We start from the raw sequence: 21,493 nt of genomic DNA on the forward strand, positions 1-21,493 counted from the left end.
AATATAATATAACATTGAGCAAGCAGACAACCATCTGTGTCCTCATGGACCCTACATTCTTGTACCTTCTTCTCACCTTAAATATTGAAACCTAAGAGGAACTTCAATTACATGTTTAACAATGTCTTCCATATAAATACTTAATAAATATTTGAGTGAAAGTATGAAAAAGAGCTGGGCATCATCTTAATGGGGTCATAAGCCAAGTTTTCTGGCAGGACAATATTTAATTATCATTTCTTCCATATTTTTACAATGGAATAGATATGGGTTATCACCTTAACTCCCCATGTGCTGTGAGATTTGGTATAAATTGAAGAAAATTAACTCAGGTGTCTCCATCTAATGTCAAGCTACCTTAAGGACTTTGGCTCTATAGAAATGCAAAGCATCACTGTTATTTGTCATTTCTAGGGGAGGTGACACCAGGACTATCCCAGGTGGAATATGCACTTCGCAGACACAAACTAATGTCTTTGATCCACAATGAAACACAAGGGCTGAGTGGGACAGACCAGACAGTGGTTCTGCTGTCCAACCCTATATACTACATGAGCAATGATATCCCTTATACTTTCCACCAAGACAACAATTTCCTGTACCTGTGTGGATTCCAAGAGCCTGATAGTATTCTGGTCCTTCAAAGCCTTCCTGGCAAGCAGTTACCAGCACACAAGGCCATACTTTTTGTGCCTCGGAGAGATCCCAGTCGAGAACTCTGGGATGGCCCACGATCTGGCACTGATGGAGCAATAGCTCTAACTGGAGTGGATGAAGCTTATACACTGGAAGAATTTCAACATCTACTACCAAAGCTAAAAGGTAACAAATGGAAGCAGAAGTCAAGTCACAGGCCAGTTTGGGAAGATCTTCCTTGCCTATTTAGGCAAAGCTTTTAATTTCCTAAAATGATTATCAGAACAGTATTTCTCTGAGAACCCTGAAATAAACTGAAGTATTTTCCATAGGACTGGGCTACTTTAAAGATTTCATTTATTCACTTGCGAAATCTTCACTAACTTGTTCATTCACAGAGATTGTCAACTATCCAAGAAATCCCAGAGAGATTTTCCTTTTAAAATGGAGGATGGCCCTGGGCCACTCTTTAAGATTACTGACCAGTTTATTGATTTTTGACCACTGTTTCTTATCTCATTGCTTTTGCTAACTCTTCAAAAGGAGGCAGTATTCTCAAAGAATGATCAATGCATCACAGTATCATTATCGCCTGGTGATGCATATTAGAATTACAAATGCATAATAGATACTGGAAATGTAAAATCTCAGGCTCCCCACTCTATACTCTAAATCAAAATCTGCATTTTAACAGGATTATCAAGTGATGCATATACAGTTTAGTTTGTGCCCCTCAAAACAGTCACTTTCTACATTTATTCTGGTGAAATGATCACTCAGAATACTTCGGGATTTCTTTTTTTGAACTTTTCAAAAGCTCACTACATTATATACTATCCTTAGTGATTCTTATAAATCAATACTTCTGGGAAGCATTGCATTTTTTGAAGTACCCAAAAGTCATTAAGAGCCAAATTTGGTGTCTTTTACAGAGAGAATTACCCAGCTAAACTAGTGGGACTTTCTTCTATCTTCAAAGTCTTCATAAATGCAGGGTGCAGAATATTTTCTTTGTAGCTTTTTTGATTTCTTGAATTAGTTGCCTCTGTCATGCTTGACAGTCTAAGTTTTTTTAACCCAGTATTGTTAAAATCCTACATAAAGTGTATTTCTCAAAAGCACTTTTCACTCAGCATTCTTAATGTTGATAGTTTACTAGATAAAAGCAAAAGATTAATGAAAAGATTAATGAAAATCATATGAGAGCAGTTAGTAGAGGTTTTACTTTTAAAAAATTACAATTAAATTTCTATTAAAAATAAGGTTAGCATTTCACATGTAATATACATTTAAAAACCATTTTTCTTTTAAAATGAAAATATTTAGGAGATTGTATTCACTAATACATGTCCAATCAAAATTTTTAGTATTTTTTTCCCCTCTTCTATCCCAAAGCACTTTGTATAAAACATAACAACCCTTCAGACTTAGATGGTTGCTTGAATTAGTTATGCTGCTCTTAGGCTTCTGTCAGAAAAAGAAAAAAGGAACAAATGGAGACCTGGTGTAAGTGGAAAACATTTTCATAATGAGCCTTCTCATTTTATATTTCAGGCAAATACAGGCCATTTCCTTGGGTGTCTAAGGTTGTTAAAAGGCGCACTGTTGTCTGTAATGAGAATACTTGGCAGGTGGGAAAGGGAAGACTTCTGAATAAGTGTGAATTACCACGTATTATCAGTTGTAGTGTTTCTATAGCCACGAATACCGGCTCCTAATGAGAGAAGAATACCTGCTCCTCTCACTAATACTGTGATTAACTCTAAGATCATGACCTGAGTACTGTTTTCTATCCTTTTGTGTTTAATTATTCAACACTAGCTCAGTTGTGGTATGAAGAGCAATTGTTATAATTGTTCTTTAACAGTTAATAAAAAAGAACAACCCAAAACTTGAAAAATGCTTTTGTCTCATCTGTCATCTTTGTAAAGAATACTGAAGTTTTGGGGCAGAAAAGCTGTCTATTCAGTCTCAGAATATCTTGTCATTTTCAGAGAATGGCCTTCCAATGATTTCTGATCAAACCCTTCAATTACTAAAGTTCTGAGGGAGTTTGTGCTCAGCCCTTTACAGTTCCACAATACAGGTTTTATAGTTTTCACTCTTGTTCAAATCTGTTGATATTTCTTGTTGTTGCTGTTAGTTTTATTTTAAATTTATTTCTTGGCCTCTCATTTTAAGCCGAGACAAATATGGTTTGGTATGACTGGATAAGGCCCTCTCACACTCGGCTTCACTGTGACTACATGCAGCATCTGACTGAATTCAAAGCCAGGAGCAAGAACAAGGTTCGGGCTGTCCAGCAGCTGGTACAACACCTGCGGCTCATCAAATCTCCTGCAGAAATTGAGCGAATGCAGATCGCTGGGAAGCTGACATCACAGGTACAGTTCACACTAAAAACATTTTCCCAAATTAAAAAATCTTAGCTCTGAGGGTTCAGTGGGCACTTTTGAAGTCATGTACCCAATACAGTAATCTCACAGCAGATGTACATCTAGCTTCTACATCTGTGTTCAGTGAACATGTCTGCATACTTTCTCAGTGCCCTGAAAGGCAAAGTAAATCTGTCTTCATATATCTTTTACCCATGACCTCAGTTGTTTTTCCTTGGAACACTGTACATTAGTGAATTTTATTTCCTTTCCTTATGATAACTGCAATAATAGTGACAGTTAAAGAGTTTGGTTGTTAAAGGCGACTCACAGGACCCAAAATTACAATGCAGTTTATTATAGAAACATGGCACAGTAGAGCAACAGCATTAAAGTAAGAATGCCTGTTACAGTCAACGACTGTCTCACAGCAAGGGTCTAGAGAATCCAGGTGCAGGCTCTTATTGTCTTCCTTCAGTAGGGGCCGGGAGGATGCATTTCCTCTCATGGGTCAGGAACCACAGATACACACAATGCCTCAGAACCAGGGAGTCCCAAATGGAATCTCAGCTAGGAGGGATTTTTGTCTTTTGATCACATTGGCATATTCCTGCTATGTAACAGCAAAGCCCTCTGGGGCCTCAAGGAGACCAAGTACAAACCATTACTTATTCTCACTGTTACCAGAACTGACAAGCTAATACAAACTGCTCCAAAATTCCTTGCAAAGCTTTTTTTCAATTGTGGTAAAATATATATAACATAAAATTTGCCATTCTACCTATTTTTTTTTTGGCATCATTAATCTACAATTATATGAGGAACATTATGATTATTAAACTCCCCCCATCACCAGGTTCCTCCCACATACCCCATTGCAGTCACTGTCCACCAGTGTAGTAGGATGCTGTAGAATCACTACTTGTCTTCTCTGTATTGTACATCCCTCCTCATGCCCCCACATACATTATGCATGCTAATCATAATACCCCCTTTCTTCCCCCCCTTATCCCTCCCTTCCCACCCATCCTCCCCAGTCCCTCTCCCTTTGGTAACTATTAGTCCATTCTTGGGTTCTGTGTGTCTGCTGCTGTTTTACTCCTTTAGTTTTTTCTTTATTCTTATACTCCACAGATGAGTGAAATCATTTGATACTTGTCTTTCTCCACCTGGCTTATTTCACTGAGTATAATACCCTCTAGCTCCATCCATGTTGTTGCAAATGGTAGGATTTGTTTCTTCTTATGGCTGAATAATATTCCATTGTGTATATGTACCACATCTTCTTCATCCATTCATCCACCGATGGACACCCAGGCCACTTCCACCTCCTGGCCACTGCAAACAGTGCTGCGACAAACACAGGGTTCCATATGTCCCTTTCAAACTGGGCTACTGCATTCTTAGGGTAAATTTCTAGGAGTGGAATTCCTGGGTCAAATGGTATCTCCATTTCGAGGTTTTTGAGGAATCTCCATACTGCCCTCCACAATGGTTGAACTGATCCATATTCCCACCAGAAGTATAAGAGGGCTCCCCCCACACACACACACCTCTGCCAACACTCAGTGTTGTTTGTCTTTTGGATGGTGGCGTTCCCTACTGGTGTGAGGTGACATCTCACTGTGGCCCTAATCTGCATCTCTCTGACAACCATCTCCCCATGTGTCTGTTGGCCATCTGTATTTCTTCTTTGGAGAACTGTCTGTTCAGTTCCTCTGACCATTTTTTTATTGGATTATCTGCTTTTTGTTTGTTGAGGTGTATGAGCTCTTTATATATTTTGGATGTCAACCCTTTATCGGATCTGTCATTTATGAATATATTCTCCCATACTGTAGGATACTTTTTGTTCTGTTGGTGGTGTCCTTTACTGTACAGAAGCCCTTCAGCCTGATGCAGTCCCACCTGTTCACTTCTGCTCTTGTTTCCCTTGCCCAGTGAGATATGTTCATGAAGAAGTCACTCATGTTTATGTCCAAGAGATTTTTGCCATTCTACCTATTTTTGAGTGTAGAGTTCCTCCATGTTCACTCATTTCATAATCAGTTCAAGAGACTGAATTAAGCCATCAATTTGTTGATTCCAGTTGCCTTCAAACCCTGGCATAGGGTTTCTTTGGTGAGCATAGGCTGCTTTGATTTGTCCTTAATTTCCATACATATTTCCAAAGAGCACTGGCCCACATGTGGGGATCTTTTATTGTCCAGTTATTTATGATCCACTTGATAGACTAATTACAAGTCCATTGTCAATAGCCCAGGAGTCTGTATTTAGACAAATACTAAGACTTTTATTTGTGTCCAGCTCTTCTATCACAGGTAGGAAAACAACATGTAATTCAAGTCAGTGAAATCAACTTGTTCTTACCTTCTTCTGTAAGGATTTTACCGTTGCTGTTCTCAGAGCATCTGCTTTCCATACAGAATTATCTTTAATTCTGAAATTACCATGTGTGAGCCAGACCAATTGCCTGGCACCCTTGGGCGGTTTATCAAAGGATGGATCCAAGGTAAAGAAGCTCATAGAGATGATGAATCTGTTCCTTGGATCCCTTAGTAGCAGACCCCATATAATGCATTTTCATTTGAATATTGCCTACTTAATTGGAATGCTTTTCTGACATTACTAGTTATATAATATGTATAGCAGATCTTAATATACCCTTTTAAGTCTTTTATATTGGAGCTCTCTCTGTAAATGCCCAGAAACAACTCAGCAACTGTCTTTCAAAAGATACAGTGGGAAGCAGCATCCAAAAATGTCTTAGCCCGAAAGCCCAGAGGTCATCTTGGAGCAACAGTTATGGCTTTTGCTGGGAAACTCCAGTCAGTATGAGTACAGGTGGCTGGCACTTTCTAACATCATTTCAGCATTAGGATCATATGGTCCTATTAGGACACAGTCTTATGTAGTTCTAAGAAGTCATCTTCTTGTTGAGGCCTCTAATCAAATAATGCCTTTTTCATTGTGATTTTATGAATTGGGGCCAGTAGAATCCCTAAGTGAAGTACGGTTTCTCTAAAAGCAAAATAGGCATAGTAGGTGTTATTGGGTCTTTCTTCTGTTTAATATGAGGGATACAGAGTGGTAACAGTTTATTCCTAGTGGTCTGCGATATGTCACAGATTGCTCCAATTTGTGTACTCTCCCAAAATTTCATAGTCTGTGTAAGGCTGTGGATTTCTAGCAAGGATAGTTTGTCATCCTCAGTCAGTCATATGATTTGCAACCTTAGTAAAGCTGCTTTTAACTTGATTCACATTTTCAGATAATAATAATACCATCAATACAGTGTATTTTGTATTAGTTTTATTAGATCTAGTTTCTACCTCATTACATCATGACAGTACTCAGGAGAGTTTAAATATCCTTGAGGTAATAGAGTAAATATATATGAGAAACTATTCTACCCAAATGCAAATTGTTGTAGGCCCTCACTGGTGACTGATAATGACAAAAATGCTTTAGTTTATTGTATCAGCTGAATAGTCTGGACTCTACTGGGAACAGCTGAGGCTCTTAAGAGTATGGTTTTCCTGAGCCCCTTGTACTCTACTGTTAGTGACCTGATTGATCAGCCTTCCTCTTTGGCCACACTGGGCTATCACAGTGAGTTATGGACACAAACATGCCTGCATCTGACATTTCCTTATATACAGTAGTAATTTCTTACTGCCGTGCAGGTGTCCAACAGTATTTCCTGTACTTGTTGAGTTGATTTAGCTTACTTAATTCTAAAGCCTCCCGTGTCACATGTCTAATGAGGACTGCAGGGAGGGAGGAGCAAAAGTATGCCTTTTTTCTTACTACCCAGTAGGAGAAGGAACTTCTATTCAAGCATATTCATATTAATTGTATTTTCAGGTAAGGGAGACATCACAGTAGACTAAAAAAAAAAATCATACCTTCCAACATTTAGCCAGACTTTAATTTTTATCCTTCCCATGGTAGCATCTCCATGTCGCCCTGAATGAATTCTGTCATCCTTAAGGGGCTCATTTGCAGCCCTAGGCAGTACTGCACACTGTACCCCTGGAGTTTCTTCTCCACATCCAACTGTTCACTCACACATTTGAAAAGGTCTTGATCCCCTGCCAGAGATTAGGTTAAGAGATCCTGGCCTTCATAGCAATCTTCTTCCATTACCACCTTAATATTATTAAAGCCAGTATTTTGGCATCTAATGATAGAGGCTCAGTGGAATCTTTCTCTTTCTAAAATTCCATTAAACTCTGATAAATTGAGTGTATCTGCCTTGGGATTTTTATACCCTGAGGAGTTTGAAGAGACAGTTACTATTCTAATAAACTAGGGATTTCCCTGTGTACCAGAGTGAGCCCTAACATTGCTCTCCACTCAGCAGTGTTTAAAGCCATCTAAGATTCTCAGGAACCATTTTTAACAAGAACGCATCAAAACGTTGCATGTAAATCTACAAAATGGCTTGTTTCCTTCACTGAATAATCCCTTCCATGGCTTTTTGTCCTTCATTATCAGTTTGCCCTACTTGAATTATCTTAGTTGTTGTGTGTACACAGGCTTAAGCTGCCTTATTAAAAATTATAGTGGTCCAGGTTCCTTTAGTTGGAGCATCACCTGCCAGCCAAAAAGGGTGAAACTCATCTTACGGAGACTCTGAGCTTGTGTCAACCAACACTGAAAGCAGCAATCACACCAGAGTTTTTAGCAGAACTGCCATTGATTTGCAATCCCCTTCCAGTCTATTTTGCTAGCTGCTAATTCAGGTTCTATCATTTCCAGATTCCACTGATTTCAAAGCCATGCTATTTCAAGCCAGGAGTGGCTTGGTAGTCACGCAGGCTCAGAATTTCATTTTCATCCTCTTTATCAGAATCAATCTTCTTCTTTCAAAATAATGCCTTAATTATATATTTAATTAAGAATAGTTCAGATGTGATTAAAGATGGCTGCATGAGAGGTGAAACAGAGGCTTCCTCCTAAAACCTCATATAATATGAAAATATATTTTATACAACTAATCCTGAAAGAGCAACAGGGAAGAGGACTACGTCAGACTGCATACACCTGGAGAAAAGAGCAGACCTCACGGAACAGGGTAACGTACCAAAGCTGTGGCTTGGAGGGACCCAAGCCCCTCCCCCACCTCAGCTCACCAGTGGGAGGAAGAGAAACAGAGCTGGGAGAGAGTGAAGGCCTGGGACTGCTGGATACCTAACTCTGGAGATCTGCTCTGGGAGCACAAACCTACATTTCATGGTGCTTGCATGATACTCTCCTGATTAGGGGGTTGGAAAGCTAAGACAGGAAGAATTCCTGGAGAGACTGAGATTCCAGCCACTGTGGAAAGCAGGGATCCATATCTGGCTGCTCTGGGACAGTGGAGACAGTCATAACAGCCGGGAAGCAGGAAACAGCTCTTTCCTCCCCCAAGGCACCAATACCACTCCCCTGCAACCCCCGACATTGCTTCAGGGGCTGAGCAGCTCCGGAGACAAGAGCTTCTGGGCACTAGATGGTGCCATATATAAATACGAAATGCCAAAGGAACCTGGTTCTGAGTAAAATTAATACAACTCCTGAGAAAGATTTAAATGACACTGACCTCATAAATCTTCCTGAAAGGGAGTTCAAAATAAAAATCATTAACATGTTCTTGAAGGTACAGAAAGATATTCAAGAACTCAGAAATGAATTCCAGTCAGAGATCCAGTCATTGAAGAGCACAATGGAGGGTATTAAAAGCAGATTAGATACTGTGGAGGAGAAGATAAATGAAATAGAAACTAGAGAAGAGGAATACAAAGAAGCTGAGACACAGAGAAAAAAAAGGATCTCTAAGAATGAAAGAATATTGAGAGAACTGTGTGACCAATCCAAATGGAACAATATTCACATTATAGGGGTACCAGAAGAAGAGAGAGTGAAAGGGATAGAAAGTGTCTTTGAGGAGGTAATTGCTAAAAACTTCCCCAATCTGGGGAAGGAGATAGTCTCTCAGGCCATGGAGATGCACAGATCTCCCAACACAAGGGACCCAAGGAAGACAACACCAAGACATCTAATAATTAAAATGGCAAAGATCACGGATAAGGACAGACTATTAAAAGCAACCAGGGAGAGAACTAAGATCACATACAAAGGAAAGCCCATGAGGCTATCATCAGACTTCACAACAGAAACCTTAAAGGCCAGAAGGGAGTGGCATGATGTATTTAATACAATGAAGCAGAAGGGACTTGAACCAAGATTACTTTATCCAGCAAGATTATCATTTAAATTTAAAGGAGGGATTCAACAATTTCCAGATAAGCAAAAGCTGAGAGAATTTACCTCCCACAAACCATCTCTACAGTGTATTTTGGATGGACTGCTATAGATGGAAGTGTTCCTAAGGTTTAAAGCTGTCACCAGAGGTAATAAAACCACAGTAAAGAAAGTAGAACAGCTAAGTACTAAGCAGATGCAAAATTAAATTAACTATCCCAAAGTCAATCAAGGGGTAGACAAAGAGTACAGAATATGATACCTAATATATAAAGAATGGAGGAGGAAGAAAAATGAGGAGAAGAAAAAAAAACCTTTTGGATTGTGTTTGTAATAGCATATTAAGTGAGTTAAGTTAGACTCTTAGATATTAAGGAAGTTAACCTTGAACCTTTGGTAACCACAAATCTAAAGCCTGCAATAGCAATAAGTACATACCTATCAATAATCACCCTAAATGTAAATGGACTGAATGCACCAATAAAAAGACGTAGAGTCATTGAATGGATAAAAAAACAAGACCCATCTATATGCTGCCTACAAGAGATTCACTTTAAACCCAAAGACATACACAGACTAAAAGTGAACTCTACTACAAAGTCACAGTAATCAAGACAATTTGGTACTGGCACGAGAACAGACCCATAGACCAATGGAACAGACTAGAGAGCCCTGATATAAATCCAAGCATATATGGGCAATTAATATATGATAAAGGAGCCATGGACATACAATGGGGAAATGACAGCCTCTTCAACAGCTGGTGTTGGCAAAACTGGACAGCTACATGCAAGAGAATGAAACTGGATCATTGTCTAACCCCATACACAAAAGTAAACGTGAAATGGATCAAAGACCTGAATGTAAGTCATGAAACCATAAAACTCATAGATGACAACATAGGTAAACATCTCCTGAATATAAGCATGAGCAACTTCTTCCTGAAAGCATCTCCTTGAGCAAGGGGAACAAAAGCAAAAATGAACTCATGGGACTACATCAAACTAAAAAGTTTCTGTACAGCAAAGGACACCATCAACAGAACAAAAAGGCATCCTACAGTATGGGAGAATATATTTGTAAATGACATATTCAACAAGGGGTTAACATCCAAAATATATAAAGAACTTAATGCCTCAACACCCAAAAAGCAAATAACCCGATTAACAAATGGGCAGAGGATATGAAGAGACAGTTCTCCAAAGAAGAAATTCAAATGGCCAACAGACACATGAAAAGATGCTCCATATCACTAATCATCAGGGAAATGCAAATTAAAACCACAATGAGATATCACCTCACACCAGTAAGGATGGCCAACATCCAACAGACAAACAACAAATGTTGGCGAGCATGTGGAGAAAGGGGAGCCCTCCTACACTGCTGGTGGGAATGTAAGCTAGTTCAGTCATTGTGGAAAGCAGTATGGAAGTTCCTCAAAAAACTAAAATAGAAATACCATTTGACCCAGGAATTCCACTCCTTGGAATTTACCCAAAGAATACAACTTCTCAGATTCAAAAAGACATAGGCACCCCTATGTTTATCGTAGCACTTTTTACAATAGCCAAGATATGGAAGCAACCTAAGTGTCCATCAGTAGATGAATGAATAAAGAAGAGGTGGTACATATACACAATGGAATACTATTCAGCCATAAGAAAGAAAGAAATCCTACCATTTGCAACCACATGGATGAAGCTGGAGAATATTATGCTCAGTGAAATAAGCCTTGCAGAGAAAGACAAATGCCAAATGATTTCCCTCATTTGTGGAGTATAACAATGAAGCAAAACTGAAGGAACAAAATAGCAGACTCAGAGACTCCAAGAAGGGACTAGTGGTTACCAAAGGGGAGGGGTGTGGGAAGGCATGTGGGGAGGGAGGGAGAAGGGGATTAAAGGGTATTATGTTTAGTGCACATGGTGTGGGGGATCATGGGGAGAACAGTGTAGCACAGAGAAGGCAGATAGTGAATCTGTGGCATCTTACTACACTGATGGACAGTGACTGCTTTGGGGTATGGCTGGGGACTTGATAATATGGGTAAAGGTAGTAACCACATTGTTTTTTCATGTGAAAGCTTCATACGAGTATATATCAATAATACCTTAATAAAAAAAAAAAGAATAGTTCAGATGTGCTGGAACAACTGGATATCCACATGCAAAAGAATGATGTTGGACCCCTTACCTCACACCATATGTTTGTTACATATACACACCAAAGTTAACTCAAAATGGCTGAAAGACCTAAACAGAAGAACTAAAACTAAAACTCCTAGCGATAACATAGGGGTCAATCTCCATTACCTTGAATTTGGCAGTGGAGTCTTAACAAGCAACTGACATAAGCAATAAAAGCAAAATGGGTAGATTGGATGTTATCAAAATTAAAACTTGTACATCAAAGAACATAATCAAGGAAGTAAAGACAACCTACAGAATAGAAGAAAATATTTGCAAGATGTATATCTAATAAGGATCTAGTATCCAGAATATATAAAGAACTCCTGCAACTCAAAAACAGAAAGACAAATAACCCAGTTAAAAAAAGTGGACAGAGGACTTAAATGTCCATTTCTCCAAAAAAGATATACAAGTGACCAGTAAGTACATGAAGAGATGCTTAATATCATTGGTCATTACAGAAAAGCAAATCAAAACCAAAATGAGATACCACTTCACACCCAATTAGATGGCTATAAATTAAAACAACCAACCAGCAACCCCCCAAAAAAAACCCAAAACAAAATAGCAAGTTTTGGCAAGGATGTGGGAAAATTGGGACTGTTGTATATTACCAGTAGGAATGTAAATTGTTCAGCCACCATGGAAAATAGCTTGGAGGTTCCTGAAAAGTTAAACATAGAAGTACCATGTCCTCTGTTATTCTTTGGGTATAAGAATTTTGGGTAATTCTTATACCCAAAAGAATTAAAAACAGGTACTCAAACACTTGTACACAATTGTTCATAGAAGCACTACTCACAATAGCCAAAAGGTGCAAACAACCCACATGTCTACCAGTGGGTGAATGTGTAAACAAAAGGATGTGTGTGTGTATGTGTATACAGTGGAATACTATTCAGCCTTCATAAAGAGTGAAGTTCTGATACATGCTATAGCATGGATGAACCTTGAAAATATTAAGCTAAGTGAAACAAGGCAGACACAAAGGTCACGTATTGTATGAGTCCACTTATTTGAAATATCCAAAATAGATAAATGCATAGAGACTAAAAGCAGATTAGACTCGTGGTTGCCAGGGCTCAGGAGAAGGGGGAAGTGAGCAGTAACTGCTTCATGGGTACAGGGATTCTTTTTGGAGTGATGGAAATGTTTTTTCACTAGATAGAGGCGGTGGCTTACAGCATTGTGGATGTACTAAATGCCACTGAATTGTTCACTTCTATTGTAATTTTATGTAATATGGATTTTATCTCAAAATAAAATTATCTTCCAAGCATTCCCACTTCTGATGTCTACTGTAATAACAAAGACAGTTAAGCAAAGTTCAATTGTTAAAGAAGACTTGATTACAGTGCTTACAAACATACAATTCTTACAGAGAAATAATACAGTATAACAACTTACTGCCGTAAGAATGCCTGTTATAGCCAATGGATGGTCTACAGCAAGGGTCCAGAGAAGCGAGGTGCAGGTTCTTATCGTCTTCCCTCAGCAAGGCACGTTCTCTCCTGGATCAGGAACCACAGATGCATGACCTCAGAACCATGGAGCCCAAAATGAATCTCAAGAGATTTTTGTTTTTGGGTCACATTGGTATATTCCTGCTATGTAACAGCAAAGCCCTCTGGGTGTCTCAAGGGGACCAAGTACAAATTATTAATTTCACTGTTACCAGTACTGACAAGCTGGTAAAAACTGCTCTGAAACTTCTCTCAACACTATTAATCAGTATGTTTCAGGCCCTGCCCAGGATTGTTGCCAAGCAGGAATTGAGCAAAAGAGCTCAGGCTAATTCCAGGCCTGCTAGGACTAACCTCACAGCATGATAGCACACAGTAACATTTGAAGCAGGCTGCTTTTCTGTGTTCTACCTCGAGTTTTCCCAAAGTGAAACATTCTTGTTTTTGTTAACTATTCCGCATTTTACATTTTCCCTTATTTTGGCAACTCACCTGTGTATGTGCTCTAGTCTTGTCAGCGTCCTTCTTCAATTACAGTGTGCAACCCTTCAGCCATAGCTAGATCAGCAAAGACTACTTTTATAAGAGATTATACACATAAGTATATACCTTTTGTCATTCTTTAAATCATAGATTCTTAAAATAAGGAAGAGAAGAAGCTAAGGATAGACCTGTAGGATAATGTTAAGGGCTCCAGAGGAATTATTATTTGTCCAATAATCAGATGTCTTTGGATAAGGTATAAAATCAGCTATAGTCTACCCAGGAGTGTTCTGATCCACCTTCTGTCACTGGTCCACACTGTTATCCTGAGAGACTATTTTAAGTGTTGTGCAAAAATTTAGGAGTGGTAAGTCTTTGATATTCCCTTTATCTACTAACTCAATAATGATATGAAACAGGGAGGTGGCCTTCTTTTTCTTTTTCTTTTTTTTTTCTTATTTTCTTAATGAACAACTTCTAGGAACCAGGAATTCGTATTCCTTAAGTGTTACCAGTTCTAGTCTAGAATGTTTCTGTAAGATTTTTGGGTATTTGGACAAAATAGTTTCCTTAGAATAACTGTGCTATATCTGTGTTATTCAGCGCTAACATAAATTTCTCTTCTTTGCAGGGGGGGCAAGCCAAATGTAATTTGTGACCATATAATACTGATAAGTTGGATTTTTTGCACTCTCATCTGGTTTAAAATAAGTAAGGACCTTGCCATTAGAGTTAACTAACTCTTTACTGACTGATAGTTGGTAGCCTAAGTGGGCAGAAGGCAAAGTGGGGTGAGAGTCAGACTTGGTACAGGCCGCATGTCTCCTATGGCTGAATATAAACCTCACTCGAGCCCTGCCCCACATCTCTACCTGAATTCCCTGGAATTACCTAAACTTGTGCTTGTTAACCTTAAAAATAAAACTTTCAGTTATTATACCAACAAAAATGGGTTTATTCAGGAATAATAGCAGGGAATTACAATTCAGGACATGCAAACTAGGGGGAAACCATAGGCAAGTCCAACAAATCAAGGAAAGGAACATTATTTCATGGAGAAGATGGCGGTTGAAAGGGGTTGTTTTGAAGGGAAGTCCATGAGAAGAGCAAGAGCTCAGGGTGACGACAGTCTCCCCTTGGCTGAGTCAGTTTCTTGTAGGACATGCAATGTGCTTCTTTCCCTGCTGATGATTTTTCCTGCTCATGACGGTTCTGTAATGGACCTTGAAGTGGTAGGTGGGCCTCCCCCTCTGGCCTCCCTACTCTGCTTCACGGTGTTTCCCATTTTTGATTTTCACATGCTCTACCCTCTGCCAGACCTGACTCTCCTGTATTCTTTTCTGTGGTTCATAATATCAACATCCACCCAGCTACCTTAGACAGTATTACCTTAAAAATAAAACAGCTAATTTACCAGCAAAAACAAGTTTATTCTGGAATAGCAGAGAATTGCAATTCTGGACTAGCAAGCTACCGGCAAAACCACGGGCAAGTCTGGAGAACAAAGGGGAGGAATGCTCTTAGAGAGGAAAGGCCAAGTTGGGAAGACTGTTCTAAGCAAAAAATCCTTTGGTGTAAACTGCGAGCTTCATGTATTGTGGCTTCTCATTGGCCCATTTGTGACAGTCTCTCGTTTTCTGGGCCGTTGCTGGAGGGAAGGCAGAAATCTTCCTTCCTCTTACTGGGTAGTAAAGTAGATTTCTTCCTGCAATTAACAGGGAGTGGTGGGGCTCAGGAGCTCCCCTTGCTAGCCTCCTGAGGCCATGTCAGCAAGGTTTCCCTTTATTAATTTTCACAACAGAAATCTGGACATTATCTAGGTAATTGCTACTCTCCAATTATCTATCTATCTAGATATTGTCATATCCTTGTGCAGCTCATTGTTTTTATGCCACAAACTTTGGAAATTATATAGCTGACAGTTTCTCTTTTTACATTGGCTGCTAGAAGACTCAGAGACAAATTTGTGACCCATCCATAGTAGTCATAGTTCATTTGAAGGTTATCATGGTGTGCATTATTATTATTATTATTAACATTTTCAAGCTCCATTCCCCTCAAGCCTTGCTTTTGTTTAACCCTGCCATGGATTAATGCTATTTTGTGTTTTATGTATCTATGTAAACTAATTAAAATCCCTTTTGGGACAAGGTAGTGGTGAATTATAAACATGTACATTTATAAACATATACATGTAATGTGGCTATCACAGAATTAAAGTACCTAGAGGCCAGTGGTTCCCAACTGGAGGCAGTTTTGTTCCCCAGGGGACATTTGGCAATATCTGACCATCACAATGGGGAAATAGGACAATCCCCCACAACAAAGGATTATCAACCCCAAAATGTCAGTAGTGTTGAGTTTAGGGAACCCTACTATAGACTATACCATTCAATCAAAATTTTATACATTCCTGGGCTTTACACATATTTTGTTATATAAATGGCAAATGTGTTCTATGTAGGTTATTCTAGAATACAATGTATATATATTTTTTAATTGAAGTATCCTTGAAACACAATCTTCTATTTGTTTCAAGTATACAATGCAGTGGTTCAACAGTCACCCATATTAAATCCTCACCCCCACTAGTGCAGCTACTATCTGTCAACATGGAAATATGTTACAGAATCTTTGACCATATTCTCAATGCTATACTACTATCTTGTGATCAGTTTATATTATGATTGAGAATTTTTGTGCTCCTTTATCCCTCTCACCCTCTCCATTCATCTACTCGAACCTCTCAGTGTCTATAAATCTACTGCTGTTTTGCTCATTCTGTTTGCTTTGTTTTTATATTCCACAAATAAGAAAACCATACGGTATTTGTTTTTCTCCACCTGGCTTATTTCACTGAGCATAATATCCTGTAGATCCAACCATATTGTTGCAAATGGCAGGATTTCTTTTTTTTAATGGCTAAAGAATATTTCATTCTGTATATGTACATCATATTTATCCATTCATCTGTTTATGGACACTTAGTTGCTTCCCATATCCTGGCTATTGTAAATAATGCAGCGATAAACATTGGGGTGGATACAATGTACATTCTGAGTGGGAGAGTTGAGTTCCCTTCCATTCAATCTGTCATCAGTATTTCCCTCTTTGGAAGTCTATGTTATTGTGCCCACAAACTCACACCTTCAGGTCAACAAAACGGAGAAAGAGTGCTTTTTATTTGAGTTCCAGCATTTTGAATGTTTGAATAAGCAACATATTAAATTGAGATTGTATTCTTTTCATCCTCTGTTCTCTTTGCAGGCTTTCATAGAGACCATGTTTGCCAGTAAAGCCCCTGTGGAGGAAGGTTTTCTTTATGCTAAGGTGAGCTTTTAAATGGTTAGGAAGGTTTTGTTGGAGACAAATGTAATTTCGTTGATTTGCAGGTAGACTCCAGTTAGTTGGCTTTCATAGAAGGGACTGTGTTATCAGTGGGGAGTATTTGGTTCTTAAACAGCACTGGTAATTTATTAGATAAGTCTGAAATATGCCAAACTGCAATTAAATGAGGACAATTCCAAAGTAGAACAGATGAAAAAGGAAAGACACAAGTGTGAGAAGAGAAGAATAGTATTGTTTAAATGTAGAGAGTTGAAGGTAGTGCTGTAGATAGCAGCAGATACTCGCCAGTCTCTAGCTCTGTCTGAGGTCATAGTGAACTTAATAGAATTTATTTGCTTAGCATCTTTTTTCACTTTTCCAGAATATGTAGGTGGTAGCTATTTAAGGGGTTGCAATTAGTAATTTAGAGTTGTTGCTAAAAATGCGAACTGTATTCCAGTATTTATCTGAATAAGATTAAACAAACAGTAACTACATGACTGTATCTCTACTCAGCCTTAATCATGGGGTTTCTGTGCTGTCTTCTGGATTTAGCAGTTTGAAAATCATAGGAAATTTAGAGCACTTTAAAGTGCTCTAAAGAAGAGAACAGATTTAGCAATAGGGTTGAATTACAGGATTGGAGTGAGAGTAAAAGAAATAACGTAAGTGACTGAAGGAATGGGCTATTGAAGAGATCCTGGGGAGATCCTGTCTTAAGGCACACTTGTAGTCACACTTTGCTGTTGTTTTTCAGTTTGAATTTGAATGCCGGGCCCATGGCGCAGACATCTTAGCCTACCCACCTGTGGTTGCTGGAGGTAATCGGTCAAACACTTTGCACTATGTGAAGAATAATCAACTCATAAAGGTACACAAAATGCCCTTCTGTGCTGCTTCCTCTGGATCCAGATTCCATAGAAGAAAACTCACTCACCTCAGGGTCCCCTAACCTTCAACTTTCACAAAATAACTGCCATTTATAAAGCCCTTTTTATTTTTTACAGAATGTTTTTATAGATATTATCTCATTTGATCCTCACATTAGCACTCTGTGTAGCAGTTATTAACATGCCTATTTAAAGGTGAGGAAAATAAACTGAAGAAATTAAGCAACTCATTAGTGCAGAGCTGGGTATAATGTTCATTTTATTATATTTTATTATTATTATTTTTTGGTATCATTAATATACAATTACATGAGCAACTGTAGTAGTTACTAGATTCCCCCCATTATCAAGTCCCCACCACATACCCCATTACAGTCACTGTTCATCAACGTAGTAAGATGTTACAGAGTCACTGTCTTCTCTGTGCTATACTGCCCTCCCCGTGCCCCCCTGTTGCATTATGTGTGCTAATTGTAATGCCCCTTTTTCCCCTTATCCCTCCCTTCCCACCCATCCTCCCCAGTCCCTTTCCCTTTGGTAACTGTTAGTCCATTCTTGGGTTCTGTGAGTCTGCTGCTGTTTCGTTCCTTCAGTTTTTTCTTTGTTCTTATACTCCATGGATGAGTGAAATCATTTGATACTTGTCTTTCTTCACCTGGCTTATTTCACTGAGCATAATACTCTCTAGCGCCATCTATGTTGTTGCAAATGGTAGGATTTGTTTTCTTTTTATGGCTGAATAATATTCCATTGTGTATATGTACCACATCATCTTTATCCATTCATCTACTGATGGACGCTTAGGTTGCCTCCATTTCTTGGCTATTGTAAATAGTGCTGCAATAAACATAGGGGTGCATATGTCTTTTTGAAACTGGGCTCCTGCATTCTTAGGGTAAATTCCTAGGTCAAATGGTATTTCTATTTTTAGTTTTTTGAGGAACCTCCATACTGCTTTCCACAATGGTTGAACTAATTTACATTCCCACCAGCAGTGTAGGAGAGTTCCCCTTTCTCCACATCCTCGCCAACATTTGTTGTTGTTTGTCTTTTGGATGGTGGCCATCCTAACTGGTGTGAGGTGATTTCTCAATGTGGTTTTAATTTGCATTTCTCTGATGATTAGCGGTAGTTCATTTCATTTTATAACACTCCTCCTCTAAGTGTTGCAGGGCAATCCCATCTGGGGAGATCTCCCTGCCAGCTAGGTGAGACCTTAACCCAGGACAGGGTTCTTGACCCCTGTTGAGCAAGAATTCACAAGCAAGTCAAGTCAGGTGCAAGCAAAGGGTAGCTTATTAAAGCAAAAGTAAGCACTCAAGAAGGAAGCATGGGCATGCCCAAGAGATGAGCAGCGTGGTGAGTTTCTGATTGGGTAGTCTTGTAGCCAGAGCTTAAGCAAGAGATGGCATATTCATAGGGATAGGTGCGGTTTTCTTGGAATGGGGAGGGTTAGGGAATTTGTGCTCTTTTTGCCCAGATTTGGTCAGCCTGGAACTGTCAGGGCTCCAAGGGGTATGATTTTTAATGTGTTAATGAGCATATAATGAACTTTGGGGTAACTGTGGGTTACCTTTGCTCTCCATCTAGAATCTGGCTGGTTTGCTTCTGCTTAACCTGTTTTGCTGTCAGCTAATTTCCCTAGAATCTAGCTCATGTGTTCTGTTTTGCCATTAACTAATTTCCCTAGAATCTAGCTGGTGTTTTCATTTAACCTGTTTTACCAGCTAGCCACACAAACTGGCCTCAAGCTTCTGATATCTGTGGTTTCTTGACTTGCCCAGGGCATCTCTCTTCCTAAACTATACTGCCTATGTCATATGGACTGTGGCAGCAGTAGGCCAAGCATATTTTGGGAACAGACAGAGTATAAGAATAGCTTATTAACTGTAAGGGCACTTACCTTTTACAGCTTTCTCCCCAAATGACCATACAAGTAAAGAATTGTGTATTCCTTAATTAAGTCCACTTTTAACTACCTATTTTAATGTTCAGTAAATTCAAAGAATAAATATAGAAAACATGTAAACTATATACAGCCTAATTTTTTTAAGTGGATACCTATGAACCAACCACTCAAGAGTTAGAGCATTACCAAGACTGTGCACCTACTTAGTGCCCTTATGTTCTGCCATCCTGTCTCCTGTCAAAGGTAACTAACCGGTATCCTAAATTTTTGTCATTCCCTTGATTTTTCTAAATAGTTGTATCACATATATATGATTGCCTAAACTAGTATTAATTAGTTATCTTGTTTATGAACCATATATAAATTATGTACTCCTATATATAGTTTTTTGGGACTTAACTTGGTTTTTTTATTCATAATACAAATTTTTTCCCAAGTGTTTGTATCTGTTTACAGTCCTGCCAGCAGTGTTTAATTAACCAGCTCCTCTGTGTCCCCTGATATTGTTGGACTTCTTAATTCCTGCCATTCTAGTTGGTATAAAATAGTATCTCATTGTGGTCTTAATTTTCATTACTTTAATTATCAATGAAAGTAAGGATCTTTTCTTATCTTTAACACTACCAGTTTTAACTTGCCAGTACATTATTTAGGATATTCTGAACTGTGTTTGTGAGATTGACTTGCAGTTTTTTTCATACTCTTTTTCTGATGTTCCTATCAAAGTCAAACTAAGTTCATAAATGACTGGTTTTCTTTTTTAATATTGTGAAATGATTTGAATTAATGTTTCTTGAAAATTGGGTAGAACATACCTGTAGAACTATTTGGCCCTGATAAATTCCTTTGTGGACTTTTTAACTACTGATTCAGTTTCTTTAATATAGTGAGGCTTCTATGTCTTTTTTTAACCTTTCTTAATGCAAACTGTAACTATTGGAAAAGTACTTAAAACATAAAGGAACAGTTTAATGAGTAATTATAAAGTGAACACCCATGTACCCAGGTCAAGAAATAAAACAGGTGTTGGCGAGCTACAGCTCTCTGGCCTGTCTTCCACTTTGTTCTGTAAATAAAGTTTTATTGGAACAAGCCATTCCCACTTTACCCCAACAATGACAGAGTTGAGTAGCTGCCACAGAGACAGTGTGGTCCACAGAATAAAAAATACTTACTATCTATCCCTTTACAGAAAAAGCTTCACTCCTGAAATAGAACATTACTGTTCCTACCCCCAAGAAACGTTTCCACCACATGGCCCTTCCCAGCAACAACTCTTTATCTCCCTAATAGGATAACCATTCTCCTGACTTTGATAGTAATCATGTCTTTGCTTTGCTTTTTGTTTTACAATTAATAAATAATATAGTTCAATATAGTTTGGTTATGGTCAGGTTTGAACTTCATATTTTTGAAATTTTATTATGTCTGTGTCTCCATGCCACTGTAGTTTATTTTGTGCTACTTTAAAGTTTGGTCTATGAAGTTAAATATATTTTAATTACAAAAACAAGGTATTCTTTGCCTTTTTCACTCTCATTCTCTCTCAAGCGTACAGTGAAATATTCTACAGGCTTTATGAAATGTGCTGTCACACAAGATTGAATACAGAAGCAGATACTCTGGCTACCTTCTGTTATGCTAGACAAAGATTTGCAAAAATATAAAACAATGCCACTTTTCTAACTTTTTATTTAGAAAAATAATTGTTTTCACTTAAAATATTATTTATCTTAGCATGTAACAGTTTTACTGCTATTTTTAAATGAGTTAATAAATAGTATACAGTTTTCTCAGTTTCAATTTTTTTAAGCAATAAATACCCATAGATGGACATTTATATAGTTTCCAGGTTTTTAGCATCATGAACATTGTTCTGTAAGCATTTTTATATATTATTCCTGGTATATAAGTTACCAAATTTGCCTAACGGACACCTAGTAATGAAATTACTGGGTCATAGGATATGCAT

At 38.4% G+C, this 21,493-nt stretch overlaps 1 protein-coding gene across 6 annotated transcripts in view; it reads left to right on the forward strand.

The window, feature by feature from the left end:
* Positions 1-21,493, forward strand: part of XPNPEP3 (X-prolyl aminopeptidase 3) — a 59,610-nt gene that overhangs the window by 27,581 nt on the left and 10,536 nt on the right. For all 6 annotated transcript variants that reach the window (XM_037006892.2, XM_037006894.2, XM_037006893.2 and 3 more), the window contains 4 exons: positions 415-822; positions 2,818-3,020; positions 16,663-16,725; positions 17,480-17,593. In XM_037006892.2, the coding sequence (XP_036862787.1) occupies positions 415-822; positions 2,818-3,020; positions 16,663-16,725; positions 17,480-17,593 (788 nt within the window). The remainder of the gene's footprint in view (positions 1-414; positions 823-2,817; positions 3,021-16,662; positions 16,726-17,479; positions 17,594-21,493) is intronic.

This window comes from Manis javanica, chromosome 10 (assembly GCF_040802235.1).
Source record: "Manis javanica isolate MJ-LG chromosome 10, MJ_LKY, whole genome shotgun sequence".
NCBI classification, from domain to species: domain Eukaryota; kingdom Metazoa; phylum Chordata; class Mammalia; order Pholidota; family Manidae; genus Manis; species Manis javanica.